Source organism: Sceloporus occidentalis, unplaced genomic scaffold (assembly GCF_023333645.1).
Source record: "Sceloporus occidentalis isolate IW3139 unplaced genomic scaffold, rSceOcc1.0.p SCAF_82, whole genome shotgun sequence".
NCBI lineage: Eukaryota > Metazoa > Chordata > Lepidosauria > Squamata > Phrynosomatidae > Sceloporus > Sceloporus occidentalis.
In genome coordinates, this window is record NW_028317062.1 from 759,357 (window position 1) to 773,679 (window position 14,323).

Here is a 14,323-nt window from a genome sequence, read left to right on the forward strand (position 1 = left end):
AAAATGTCAAGTTTTCCTCTATGGCTTGAACATTTGTTCAAGTGCTTCTCAGATGCGTTATTTTTGTATTCTCCATATACTCTATGAAGCCCTGACCAAGACTGTAGTCCACGTACTATCTGAGCACCATACGAGTTATTATTTTATCCAGGTACCACCCCTAGAACTTTTATATATCAGCTTTCTTGTAATATCTATTTATTTTCAGATCTTTTCAGATCACATATCAATTGAATGTTCTAAACAACCCCACAGTCCCCATAACCAAGAAACAAAAAAGTCTAACAGACATACATTGTGTTCTAACGTACGCAGTGTAAAAAGGAAATAATATTTGGGATGATATGTACGAAACAAAACATGCTATAAATAATGGGTTTGGTTAATTTGACAATTAATCTAACTGTATTTGTTGCCAAGAATAAATCTATAGGCTGTTTGGAAGGCTCAATCAGTATTGTAGTTCCATTAAAATGTGCATAGTCCCAAAGGACTGCAGATGTGTCATAGAGGTGCAAGGATGGAGCTGTAGATATTTTAGGGAGATGGCAAACTGCACCAAAAAACGCATCACCTTCGAAGGGATCCAGAAATGTAGGAAACAGAACTCAATGCCAAGTATAATAATGACACTAGTATAATTATTCAATGCAGACAATATTACACACGGTTGTTCTTTTTTCATCTTATATACACTGGTGCATGTTAGTGTAAAAAAACATCTTGTTTTCTATTTTGCACTGATTCTTTTCTGTTTTATAACTATAACACACTCTAATTGTTGCTGCTAGGTGTAAAGGGAGGCACTGGGACATAACCACTTTTTCTTGCTGGTCTATACATGTCAACATATGGCCAAAACATTGAATTTCATGGCTGGGCTAGTGGTCGATATCCCAGTGAACAGTTTCCTTCTGGTTAGGTTCTGGTCATTTGAGGTTCTGCAGATGGTAAGCTTTTGTTCAGCAATCTCATTTACATATGTACATCTTTTAGGGATACAGACATATACACCATACAGGGTCGGCCCGACAATGGAGCCGAGTGGGGCAACCGCTCCAGGCGGCACTTTTGAAGGGGCCGCACTTTTTTTCCGGCGCTCAGCATTACAAGCCGGCACCGAGACCGAACAGGGAGACTCGCTGCAGGACTGCTGAAAGGTAAGTACAAGGGGGGGGGCGGAGGGAGAGGAAGGGTAGATAAGGGGGGGGGCGGCATTTTGCCCTGGGCCGGCCCTGACACCATATTTATCTTAGTTTGTATCTAGTATGTGGACATAATTGTGAAATACTACCATTCACATGGAAGATCGGTGAAGACCTGCATGCTTGCTCCTCGCTTTGCTCATAGTTTGGAAAGCAAGCCTGCTTAGACTTTTAAATTGAATTGCCATGAGATTTAGAACTCGGTCACTGGAATTTGGCATTGACAGACACAGAACAGAATAAATCCCTGACAGCTTTTCATCTCCTTCCTGCAAGTTGTATACTTGACTATTAATTTGGTTTACTTACATAACAGATTATTTGCTGAAGATAATCTTAATTTAACAAAAAAATAACGGCAACAGAATGTTATAATTTAGGATCTAAATTAAAATAGATCATAATTCTTTTATTTGGAATGTAAGTGGATTCTGCTTTAAATGAAGTATCCACTCTGTACACCTTAATCAAAGGTTATCTCCAAAAAGTAACTTCTTTAGGATTTTGGAAGAAGGTAAGATTTGTAGGAAAAGCCGGATAAGGATAAGTTTATTACAGTTGTTCATGAAAAGAACATTGGAAATATGTTTGTTTATAACATGCCCTGGACCTGGAGCTCCCCTACACCTTCTTCAGAGTTATGGGGTCATTTTTAAGCAAGTAATATTTTTGTTTGGTAAAAATGAGTAACAAATCTGTTACTTCGATTAGGTTAGTGATGGGTATAAGCCACTATTGCACACTTATGAAATACCACTTTGGTAGTAACTTGAGTACTGAATTTTGTGTGTGTTTTTCAGGACACCATCCTCCATCTTTGAATGCTGTGGTAAAACCCTGTGACTGCCTTGTGCTAACAATGTGTCCATGCCAACATCCTAACTCCTTTTTTCACACAGAAGGGTTTCCACACATATGATATTTTAAGGTCAGGCCAGCAAAAAAGACTACACAAGCATGCACCCCAACGGTCCCAGTTTTGCCACTTTGTCCCACTGAGCTCTACCTCTGTCCTGCATTTCACGCGTGCTCCATTCTAATGTGATTCTCTGGTGTCTGGGGCATCATGCAGAGTAGCGATGCTGTAGCGCCACCTCCCAAGCTTCACCACCCCCAGAATCCTGATTCACCAAGGGCATAAGTTGGGGGGCAGAACACAAACATCCACGGCTCCACCATGTATAAACAGGCATATCATTTGTGCAATCAACATCATAAACACTCAATTTGTTGGTACTCTACCATGTTGCATCATGGCACCAACAATCATTTACACATCAGTCTGTAACATATTATAAAGACGCAACTGTCAGGGAAGCAATAAAACAAAGTAAGGACGCGTTCCAGGAGCGCAAAACCAATGTGGGTACACTGTGTATGAAATCATCTGGTTCCAAAGACTTGATTCCACGCAAAGAAAATGGGAAGGATCACGGCTATACATTTTCCTGAGGGGAGATCTAAATTTAGCTAATGTCTTCTATCAATGGATTTTTCTAAGTAATGTCTCCTTAACCAGGATTTTTTTTGAACTGCATTGAAAGGTGAGAGATATGAAACAAGGGCATCTTGAAGCCATCTTATAAATTTTCACAAGCATCCATCTTAAAGTGTTTTTGCTTGATTTGCGTGTGAAAGTGCTTGATTTGTGTAATCACGAGCTCAAATCATTGCACCAGGAGACGCATAAGTGCATCATTTCTGTTAATTTATAACATATACAAGTAGATGGGTAAGGTTTAGTCTTAGTTCCTGGTTACATTAGCATAATAGCTTTTTCTTGTGGGATGTTGTTGCCATGACAACAGGCTATGATGATGAAAACCTAGATTCCTTGCAGATGGTGACACGTAATTCCCTTATTACTATGAAGATGGATCTGCAACGAGTAACCCCTTCTCCACTACACAACATTATCACACTGATTTTTATTTATACCCATCCAAAATAAAACCTCTTCCTGTTAGGGTGACCACATTTTTTTCTGCCATTCAGAGACACACTATGAAGCAGATGAGATTACACACAGGGGTGTGTATATATATATATATATATATATATATATATATATATATACATGCAAATGGTTTAAGCCGTATTATATTATTTATTTATATATGTATATGGATACAGTATATATTATATACATATGTGCTATACATATAGTATTATATATTAATTATTAAGAAGCCTTGGAAACCATGTTGATTTCAGATTTAATAATATACATACACTCATTAGAGACATGAATAGATATAGAATGTTAACGCATGAGTAGATTCAGATAATTAACTACTCTATTACCAGACATTACACACACAGTCACACAAACAAACACAGTGAGAAACAGACAAACACAGTAACAAACACAGTCACACAAACAGACAAACAGTCACACAAACACTGTGACAAACTGACAAACACAGTCACACATAGTCAAGCATGCCTGGTGCTGGCTGCAGCTTACTCTGAGTTGGTGTGAAGGAGGGACTCCTATCAGGAGAGGCTTCTGAACTCTCAGGCAATCAGGAGAGTTGAAAAGTCTCTCCTGATTGGCTGAGACCTCCTCCACTCAGACTCCTCATTCCGGAATTGAGGCTGCCTGGGACCCGGGATTTAACGTCCCATTGCGGCACTGCCCCGGGCAGTCTGGGACATGTGGCCGTCCTACTTCCTGTGTTGTATCGGTATTAACCCCTGGCACAATAACTATTCATAGATTGTAAGCTTGCAATGGCAAGGACCTCTTCTGCTTCTGTACCATTATGTCTTAAAGTGTGTTATATTAAAATAATATACTATCAATTTTGACTTAATTTGTACTCTTCTACTGTAACAGTGCTACAGAATCTGCTGGCGCTTTTTCCATAAAATGTATTGTAGGATGCTGTGATCCATAACAACTACTACTATTTTTTTTATATTTGCATCAGTCACCTGGTTCATAACCTCCACTCTTTATTCACCTGCTGCCTAGAACTGCCAGTTAAATGCTGGTGCCCTGTGGATGGTGGACTGGCAAAGAGCAGGCTAAAACACTTTTGTGCCATTTCACAACAAGAAATAGTGGATTATCGAATTTACTGGTCTCCAGATCCTAAAGCAAGATGTTTCAAAAAATATTGCACAAGCCATACAATATTCCAAAATTGAGATTCCAAATGAAACTAACTACATATTCTGTTTGCCCCAAATGTACTGGACTGTTTTTGGTTGGGCCCCCTTATAAACCGTTTTTGCCTGCAACTACTGTACACACAAGCTTAATTTGTCAATTACTTGGCCTTAATTTGCATTGTATCTTATAACGGAGGTGGTCCATTATGAGATACAATGCAAATTAATACAAAATAAATAAAATAAAATATATTGTTAAGATGAGCAGCATGGAAAAAGGCCATGTGGGCGTAATGCATTAGCTCTCCACTGGTGCTAGATATGGTGCTCTCCACCGGTACTATATATGGTGCTCTCCATGGGTGCTAGATATGGTGCTCTCCACCGATGCTATATATGGTGCTCTCCACTGGTGCTAGATATGGTGCTCTCCACCGATGCTAGATATGGTGCTCTCCATGGGTGCTAGATATGGTGCTCTCCACCGATGCTATATATGGTGCTCTCCATGGGTGCTAGATATGGTGCTCTCCACTGATGCTATATATGGTGCTCTCCACTGGTGCTAGATATGGTGCTCTCCACCGATGCTAGATATGGTGCTCCTCACAGGTGCTAGATATGGTGTTCTCCATTGTTGTTAATTATGGTACTCTCCACCGGTGTTATATATGGTGCTCTCCACCGGTGCTAGATATACATTGCTCTCCAGAATGCAAAACATTTTTCATATGGATTTGATTTAAACGGCTCTTCATAAGGAGAGCAAAGCAAATTTTTTCTTTAATAAATGGGTGTCCTATATAGCAAGGTTAGGTATTTATTTCCAAATACTGGCTAGTATTCATTGCAAATTCTGATGGTAATTAAATTATAACAGCTCTTTTTGGGGGTCTTCGTAGTGTCTATAGGATAATGAGGCCGCGTGCAGGGCCATGCGTTATGCCCAGGGTGCTCATTTCCACAATGGCATGTCTATGGTACTCTGAAACATCACAGCAACATGTATATCTGTTTGTCTGGGTTGCTGTCCCTAGTCTGACTATGTTCTACAACTGTGATGTATCTAAGTGTTACTTGCATACTACAAGGGCACATATGAAGATCATGGGCAAGGCAAGTCATTTCTGCTCAAATAGTGATGTTGTTGGATGTGTAATTTGTATGGATGCAACGTACATAATAACATAGTAATTTATGTTTGGAAAAACCCCTTATCTATCAAGTTTAACCCTTATACTTATCCTCCTTGCTTTTGATCCAAAAGTAAGCAAAAAACCCAATGAAGCCATTTTTTGGATTTTGCCACTTGGGGGGTACTTCTTGTCTATAAATGTCAGATTTTGCCTTGGATCATGAAATGTTTGCTTTGCATACCTTGTCCTCTTTTGAAAATAAAGAGTTTAAAAAACAAAATAGCAGACTCCCCTTGGAGAACCATAGATGTTATTTCAAGATGTTAAATACTGCAATAGACCTGTTTGTATAGCTACATAAATAAGGACAAGGTCAGGCATTGCAGAAACTCTGCCTGGTTAAATTATTCCGTGAACAAAGGAAGCTGAAGTACATAAGTTTTGGATTATTAATGTGTGTTACAGTAAATTGCCTAACCTATATAACTCTGGTATTGCACTGATCTGGAAACTTTTTAAATTCATCTGCAGTGGATTGGGAGGATCCTGCTGTATAATCATGTGAAAATCAATTTAAAACCAGACAGAAGCTGTAATTTGCTTCTGCATTGATCAGTATGCTTTTAACAATTGTTTTGCATTGCTCACAGAATGGGAGCTTGTGGTTCCTCTATCGATTGCATCTCCATTTAACAGCCAGTTGTGTTCTTAAATTCTACAATACCATCTTTATCATAGCAGAATGTTGTGATAGGACTCAACCCTTGCGTGTGTTAGTAACTGCAGCATAGGATCAGTAATGTATTTATTTGTAGTCATATTGAAAGCATGAACATTCACTTATATACAGCACCTAATCCACAGACCTTGAGTGCCCACATTTGGTGAATATCCCAATTACAGGGTTTTCCGTAGTTGTCCGTTGCTGGGAGATCTGTGAATCACCTTGACTAGGATTCGGAGTGTCAGGATCATAACGATGCTATCCCGGAGGCTCCAGGTCTCACACTTGTTTACTTGTTTACTTTGAGTTGCCACATCAGCCATTCCAAACCTGACACCAAGGAATTCTACATGCTGCTAGTCAGACCGACAAATGCTGCACACTTCCTACAGTGGCATTACATTACATATTACTTATAGAGCTCCGGCAGCACTGTTACTATAGGGGGGAGTGAAAATTAACAATAACAATAAAACCGATAATATACAAAACTGACAATAACTTGGACATGTGCCATGATGACTGATTCATTGGAAGTAGACCCTACTCTCTAGAGTTTACAATCTATTAGAACACCAGGAAGTGACTTTGTTAGATTAATATGGAATTAAACCAATTTTTCTTTGATGTTACACTATGTCAGGATATCATAGTCCTAGTACTCACACTGTTCTGCTAGTTTTATGCATGTAAGTGGCAATGACCTCAGCTGTTTATATTCATCTTCTGAAAACCTAAAACAAAATAAGCTGCCATCCACCAGTCCCCGGCTCAGTGTCCTGCTGTCCGCCATGGTCCAGCTCAGTCTCCTGCTGTCCCCCAGTCTCGCAGCAGTCAGCTGTCTTCTGAGTGAGACTCTTGAATCTGTTTGGACCATGAGGGGTACTGAGCAAGCATCTGCCCCTGCGTGGAGACGTCCATCTATCCCAGTACCCTTGTGACAGCTAGCAATGGGCAAACACAATTTTTAACATGTAGGTTGGATTGAATGTTGACACTGAGGGAATCAGAGTATGGGGTAGCAGAAATTTGTATAAAGATTTGGAAGCTCATCCTCAAGGATGCAAATCCTCATGGGCTTCATTGATGTGAGCAAATCTGAGAGATGGAGAAGCTTCACCCCAGGGATATGTAATTAGACTCGTGATTAAAATCAGCCCTGGTACACTGCTCCACTCTCAGACTCCTGTAGCGTGCAACAACACACTAAGGACTGCTGCATGAGGGAAAGTCATTTGACACCACATCACTAGGCATCTGCCCAGTTTGCCAGAGGGCCAATCTTGGCCTCATGCAAATCACTTTATCCAGCAGTATACATGGTGCTGAATAATATACCAAAATATATTCCGGTTTCTTTTGGCCCGCGTGTAGCCAACAACCATGTTCATACAGCATCTGTGCCTGATTTATTTACAGAAAATTGGCAGATTTTGTTTTCGTGACTGAGATCACGGAGGCCATTAAGAATTGAACAAGGCAATGAAGTCATGCGTATAATTGTTCTATAAATATGGATATAACAAAAATCACAGCAGAGCACAAGGATGACATATTTCAAGAAAATAATTCTACTGTATAATCTGTATTATCTTTATTGAGGAAGGTTTGAATTGTTTATGGTACATTTTTTTTTAGCAACTATTTTATGGCAGGGGTGGACAACTGCTTGAAGCCACATAGCCATGACCCCTAAAACTAGCTCCTTACTTTATATAATATAACTGTTTGATCACTTTGGATCTTCCCTAAAGTGTTCTGTCTTATCTTGTATTCCACATAGATCTGCCCAGAACTGTATCACGAAATTTCTAGAAACTAGGAATTGACTAGTGCTTAAATAATATACCTGATAGTACCTAATGGCGTATAATCTCTGTGACTGACTTCTTTGTCAAAGACACTGTGCAGCTACCAAAGGGTGAAATTTATGGGGAGCTGAGCCGGTAAAGGCTTTCCAGCCCAAATCGTGTTGGTGGGAGTGCTAGGTACACAGCGCTGCTTGCACAAAAAATTTAGTTTATGACCTCAGTTTATGGAATTGAATTGATGAACATATAGCTTCTAACAGTCTTCTCCACAGATCTGTGAGTTTCCACTTTTGACTGTCAATCATTCACCCCTTCTTCCATGCCATCTACTGTGGTTTATAAGTCACATGATGCTCTGCCTTATGGGAGTTGTTGTCCTTTGTTACTTGATTATCATAATGTGTGTATCGCTATTGATGACACATCAAGGTGACTGTGTGTTTTCATTGTACATCAGCCGATGTCCAGAGTTATAAATAGCAGTGTTTGAGCTGTGCGAGCACAAGAAGACCTTAAACGAGACCTTTAGGTGCTCTGGAAAGGTGATGAACACATTTGAAAAGAGTAAAGTGTTATTCGAGGATAGCATCACACTCAATAGCCATTTCTTGTATTAGTAGGGAGGTTGAATGCCCCTCTCAATTGGCTTGGCCCAAGGCTCAGTTCTAGGACCCCTTCTGCTGGTGACACATATCTACCTTTCTTTAGATGGTCTCTCTATCCTTCCCTCTTTGATCACTAATTGTCTCGCATCTCGTTCTAACTAAATGCTTGCTGTAATTGTAACACCATCAACCCTTATTATCTTCCCTTAAATGCCAAGATTCCAATGACTGTTTCCTTTAATGTCAGTGGGGCAACTATCAGCCCTACCCCATACCCTGATTCCCTCAGTGTCACCATTCAATTCAACCTACATGTTAAAAAATGTGTTTGCCCATTCCTAGCTGTCACAAGGGTACTGGGATAGATGGACGTCTCCACGCAGGGGCAGATGCTTGCTCAGTACCCCTCATGGTCCAAACAGATTCAAGAGTCTCACACAGAAGACAGCTGACTGCTGCAGGACTGGGGGACAGCAGGAGACTGAGCTGGACCATGGCGGACAGCAGGAAACTGAGCCGGGGACTGGTAGATGGCAGCTTATTTTGTTTTAGGTTTTCAGAAGATAAATATAAACAGCTGAGGGCCTCAGACTGGTCATTGCCACTTACATGCATAAAACTAGCAGAACAGTGTGACAGTAAAAGGGGCAACACTACATTGTGTCTCTTGACATGGAGCACTATGTGGGGGATTTTTTGTATGTACAAAATTAAGTTTATTGTTATTCTTTATAAGTATATATTTTTTGTATAAAAATGTGTGCGCAACTTGATCATATCCTGCATGTTTACTGATTAGGGAAAGCACAGACTTATTTTTTTTTTGTTCAACAATTTGGATACATAATATTTTGGAGAGCTACCAGCGCATATTCTTTTTTTATGTAAAACACTACTTGTTATGTCATGTTTACCCATTGTACAGCACTGTGGAATTTGATGATATAATATATAAATTCGTAAATGATAATAAGATGCCGCTCTCCATCTTGAGTTGAACAAAGATGATTTAAAGAAGGCTGTTTTCTACCCCTTTTGCTGTGAAACTGTAATTAGAACATATCATCCAGGAGAAAAAGATACTGGTATCATGAGAATATCAAAAATGAATTTATAATGTACCTGGCTATGCCCATTAATCATCGCTAATAGCATTCTGCACAGAGCATGTTCGCTAATTTAGATGAAATTCAGTTGGTGACAAGTAATTAAAGCCTATATTATTCTGGTGTAATGAGATTGACGTGGAGAAGTGTAGCCTGGGGTTGTAAACTCATAACACATTTAAATGTTTTATTAAAATGTCTGGAAGGGATTTGAATTGGGAGCCATTTGGTAATTAATAGAGGTACAGGTTGCTATGTTTGCACTGATACTACAGGAGTAGCATGGTGCATCATATAATTACATAGATTAAGCATTAAAAAAGTGTAGAAGCCAATTTAATTTTTACCAAGAAGCCATATACGTGATGTGACCGGTAACCAGGGGTGCTTATATTAAATATATAGTGCTTAGAGCATTGTTTTTAAAAGCATTGAGCTAGTACTAATAAATTAAAATGCATATTTATATTAATAATATTTGGGGGGAAATCCTGAATCATGTCTCAGGATATTATTTCGAAACTGAGATTGAGGATTAATGACATCACATTTGAAGTTCTCCATTGTCGAGTGACAATTGAAACTAGTTGTCTAGTATTTCTTGCCTCTAGAAATCGGTACGTTGTCTACCAAGGACACACCAAATACAAGGAATTTATGGTGTTGGTTCCATCTATGAATATACAGAAAGAAAAGAATAAGTTAAATACTTCTGCTTTCAAAAGTCTAGTATACAGCGATTTTACAAGATCCCAATGTGCTCATCCATCCGTGCTATTATTCACATGTGAAAATTCACTGTTGCAAGAGTAAGTATGTTTTTTCCCTTATACTCAAGGCTGTCTCATAACTGTCTTGACATAAAGGCTGATGGAGCCTTTTAGCTCCAAGGTTCCTTTTGATCACGGAGCTTCCTAATTCACTTCATTCACTAGACCTTTCAGTTGTTTTAGATGTCTTATAAAATAGACATTTTTAGAACTCATCTAATTTAGTTCTGTCTGAAGACTATGAGTATGCATACCTCCCAAGTTCCCCAGTTTTTAAGGTACAGTTCGAATTTTCGGACATTTCCCTCCATAGTTTTTGCAGGCAGTATGGATCATGGTGGGGAGATCATCTGAGCTCCCATGACCGGCCCAAGGAAATGTAAACGCAATGGAGTTCAATGTTGTTGCAGCACATCCCTCCATTACAGATACCACAACGTTACCTTGTGACATGGCTCTTCAGGGCTGGTGAATTGGTGGCCCTGTCTACGCCAACCGTGCCCCCTCCCTGGTGCAGTGCACCCCTTCCCATTTTAAGTTATACCCCAACACAGGTGTCCTTTGGAGTAGGATCCCTGTAATGTTGGGGGTGTGGGTCTGGTTAGAAATGATCGTAGTACTAATGAAAGTACTAAATGTACAGACATGTGCCCTTTTACAGTTTGAATGATTGCACAATTAAATGTATATAGCTCTGTTGTATTTTACAGACTTACTATTTACCCTTTTAAAGCTTCAATTAAAGCACAATTACATTTATATAGCCCTGTTCCATTATCTGTACCTACGAGCACCAGTTCTTTCAGCCTCAATTAGTACATTCTGCAGTCAGAACACCAAGTACTAAAATAGGCACACATTGTAAGTAACCAGTCTACAATTAGTTTCATAATTATACATAGCCCAGTCTCACCAGTATGAAGTATCAAGTATCATCATTTGCTGGACTAATAATTTTGGATCACTGCAGATTTTTAAAATGTTTTTTTATATATAATGTTTTATTATTTGTTTAAATATGCAGTGTCCATTGTAAAGTGATGGCTTTAATATTGGTTACATGGGATCTTTTGAGTATAAATAAATGGAAGGGTTCCCCTCTTCTTGTACATTGATAAATTATTAAACTGCACACATAAAAATAGTTATAAATAATAAAATACCTTCCTCGTTTAGTGAGATACAGGAATCGCCAAAAGCGAATTAGGCTAGCTATGACAAAAACACAATGTATTACATTTAATGGGCACCTCAATGTCCCCAACAGCCTCAGCAAAGAATAACACATATTAAAGTACTTTATTAAGTATTCTTTAAAAATATACAAAGCACTTACCCTAGGTAGGAGCTGTACCTTCTGCAGCTTCCCTCCTCTTCTGTGGTCTAACAATTCGTCTTGAAGCAGCCAATCAGTGTCCAAGGGTGGTCTCTGTAGACCCATTTGTGATGTTCACAGAACCAAGCTGGAGAACATCTCTCCTGCGTGGAAAATAGCGGATGGGTGATGAAAGGGGCAAATGCATTTGGAAATTTAAAGAGGTCACCCGGCTGTCATATTGATGGCTGCAGTCTCCCTTTCAGTTTGATGTCTGTCAAATACTAATGTAACTCTGATACAGACAAAGTTATAACAAATATATCTAAACCTAATAACAATTAGTCCCTTACATCTGAAAAAAGGGGGGTTTAAAACTAAAAGTATGTAGTAAGTAAGCAACTAGTATGGGACAGTGTGGACACACTTAACTATTATTATTACAGATGGTTAACTTTTATAACCATGGTGCAATGTCTGCAAAAAACCCTTGTATTGCTCCTTACTAAACCGGTTTATTAAATGGCGCCTCCTTAGTAAAATCATGGTGGAGAAGGACTAACCAGGGATCCATTGCATACATTTAGTCTCTACCTGCAGTAGTACAAATGCGTAGATCAAGGGAGATTGATGTGAAATATCTTGTCCTTGGTGAAACCATTATGTGCTGCCAGCTAAGTAATACACATTACAAATGTACCACTAAAAATATAATAATATGTCATAACTGTGATGTAAATAGTCAACAAATATCTCTTTTATTACACCTTATTCAGACACTCAGTGTGATGTAGTTTACATTGTATTATCAGTACTTTTTGTGGTTTATGATCCAATCGGCATACTTGTCTCAAAATGAGTTGATCATTTTCACCTTATGGTTATTAGCTAACAGGTTTAAATGTCCTCTGAAATTTCAATTGAAATTAAAAGTGGCCAAATTTGGAACGATGTGTAGAAGCTCGGAGATGGTTGTGTATTTGTTGGGCGCTCCACCTTGTCGCACATGAGTTCAGGTGCCTAACTCGAGTTGGTCATTTTAACCTTATGGTACATCTGAGGGTTCAAGGTGCCCAAATGTACATTACATTACCTATAGCAAAGCAATGTGCGAACTTATCTTTAAGTATGCCTTTCTCAGTTCATGTACTCAAACCAGAAAGTGAAATGATGTATAATAATGTATAGAAAAATGCTGTTACCTACATAATGCAGAAAGACTTCAGTGAGAATAATTACTGTTAGTTGGGTCGCTTGTCATTGGGGAAAAAAATCCAAAATTAATGTGTTCTAGATAAATAATATTAAAACAAAGTAATTTGCAATCACAGTTAGTAAAATATGAAAAATGTTAATGACCTCTTGTCATGATGTAGTTTAATAGTATTAAAATTGTCTAAAATTGTTCTAGTTGTAATGAATTTTGTTTATATATTTTATATTTCAGGGTAAACCCTATGTTTTTGACCGAGTGTTTCCCCCTAATACTACTCAGGAGCAAGTCTATCATGCGTGTGCCATGCAGATTGTTAAAGGTAAGAGTTGGAGTTCTCTTTTGTTCTAGGTACAGGTAAAATGCATGACTATAAAGATAAGAATAGCCATGCATGTCTTCGATGCTATGATCCCTTGGGTTGCCTGTATTGAAACAGGGATTTCAATGATTATGTCACACTAAGAGTGGTGACATCTATAATAGCATGAGGAACTTATATAGGGCCCTGTATTTGTTGCATTTAGGCATGGGTCAGCCCTAGGCATCATAAAGCGTAACCGATGGCTCAGCACTCACCTCCACCTCGCTGCCCTCTCTGCTGAGTGCTGGGATATGATGTCATACCGTGTCGTTACGCCTTTAAAGGATATACACCATATGCTATGAAGGCTGTGTTGGCTATATGGGCTGGTATAAATGAACCAGTTACAATGGAGTTAACTCCTCGATTGTCACATTAAAAGCCTGAATGCCCAGTAGGGTGAACAACCTCCTGACAGACTACACCACTGGTTAATTAATATCCTCTCTGCATCAAGTCAAATCCGTGCCTAGTGAGAAATGCATTTTATATGACAGTGTTTGGACCACAAACCTTTTGTCATAAGATGTGACTGTTTATGTGTTTTGTTAACATGGCTAACACTCGTATGTAAACATGTAGTATAGTATAATATATAACATTCTTCTGCCACAGCCACCTTTACAGTTACAAAGATTATACATATTTTGTTGTTTTTTTAGAGAATATAAACATTTTCTGCTATCTAAGCATCGTGCATTAAGTTTGTTTCCATAGTAAAAGAATTAAAGATATGCAAATCTCGGTGTTTCTTGCAGATGTCCTGGCTGGATACAATGGAACCATCTTTGCCTATGGGCAAACCGCCTCTGGGAAGACCCACACCATGGAGGTGAGTTTGTCCTGCATAATGAGAACTTCAAATTGCTCGGATCAGGAAAGAATTAAAATTAGCTTTCCTTAAATGTGTGACAAGCCTAAAACTCACTGGTATTTTTACAAGCTGTAATGTGTAGT

At 38.9% G+C, this 14,323-nt stretch overlaps 1 protein-coding gene across 2 annotated transcripts in view; it reads left to right on the forward strand.

The window, feature by feature from the left end:
• Window positions 1-14,323, forward strand: part of LOC149285217 (kinesin heavy chain-like) — a 60,641-nt gene that overhangs the window by 16,674 nt on the left and 29,644 nt on the right. Inside the window, exons 2-3 of one of the 2 annotated variants that reach the window (XM_089495574.1) lie at window positions 13,237-13,324; window positions 14,125-14,198. The exons of the other annotated variant lie outside the window; for it this stretch is intronic. Of the exons in view, the coding sequence (XP_089351700.1) occupies window positions 13,237-13,324; window positions 14,125-14,198 (162 nt within the window). The remainder of the gene's footprint in view (window positions 1-13,236; window positions 13,325-14,124; window positions 14,199-14,323) is intronic. 2 annotated transcript variants of the gene reach the window in all.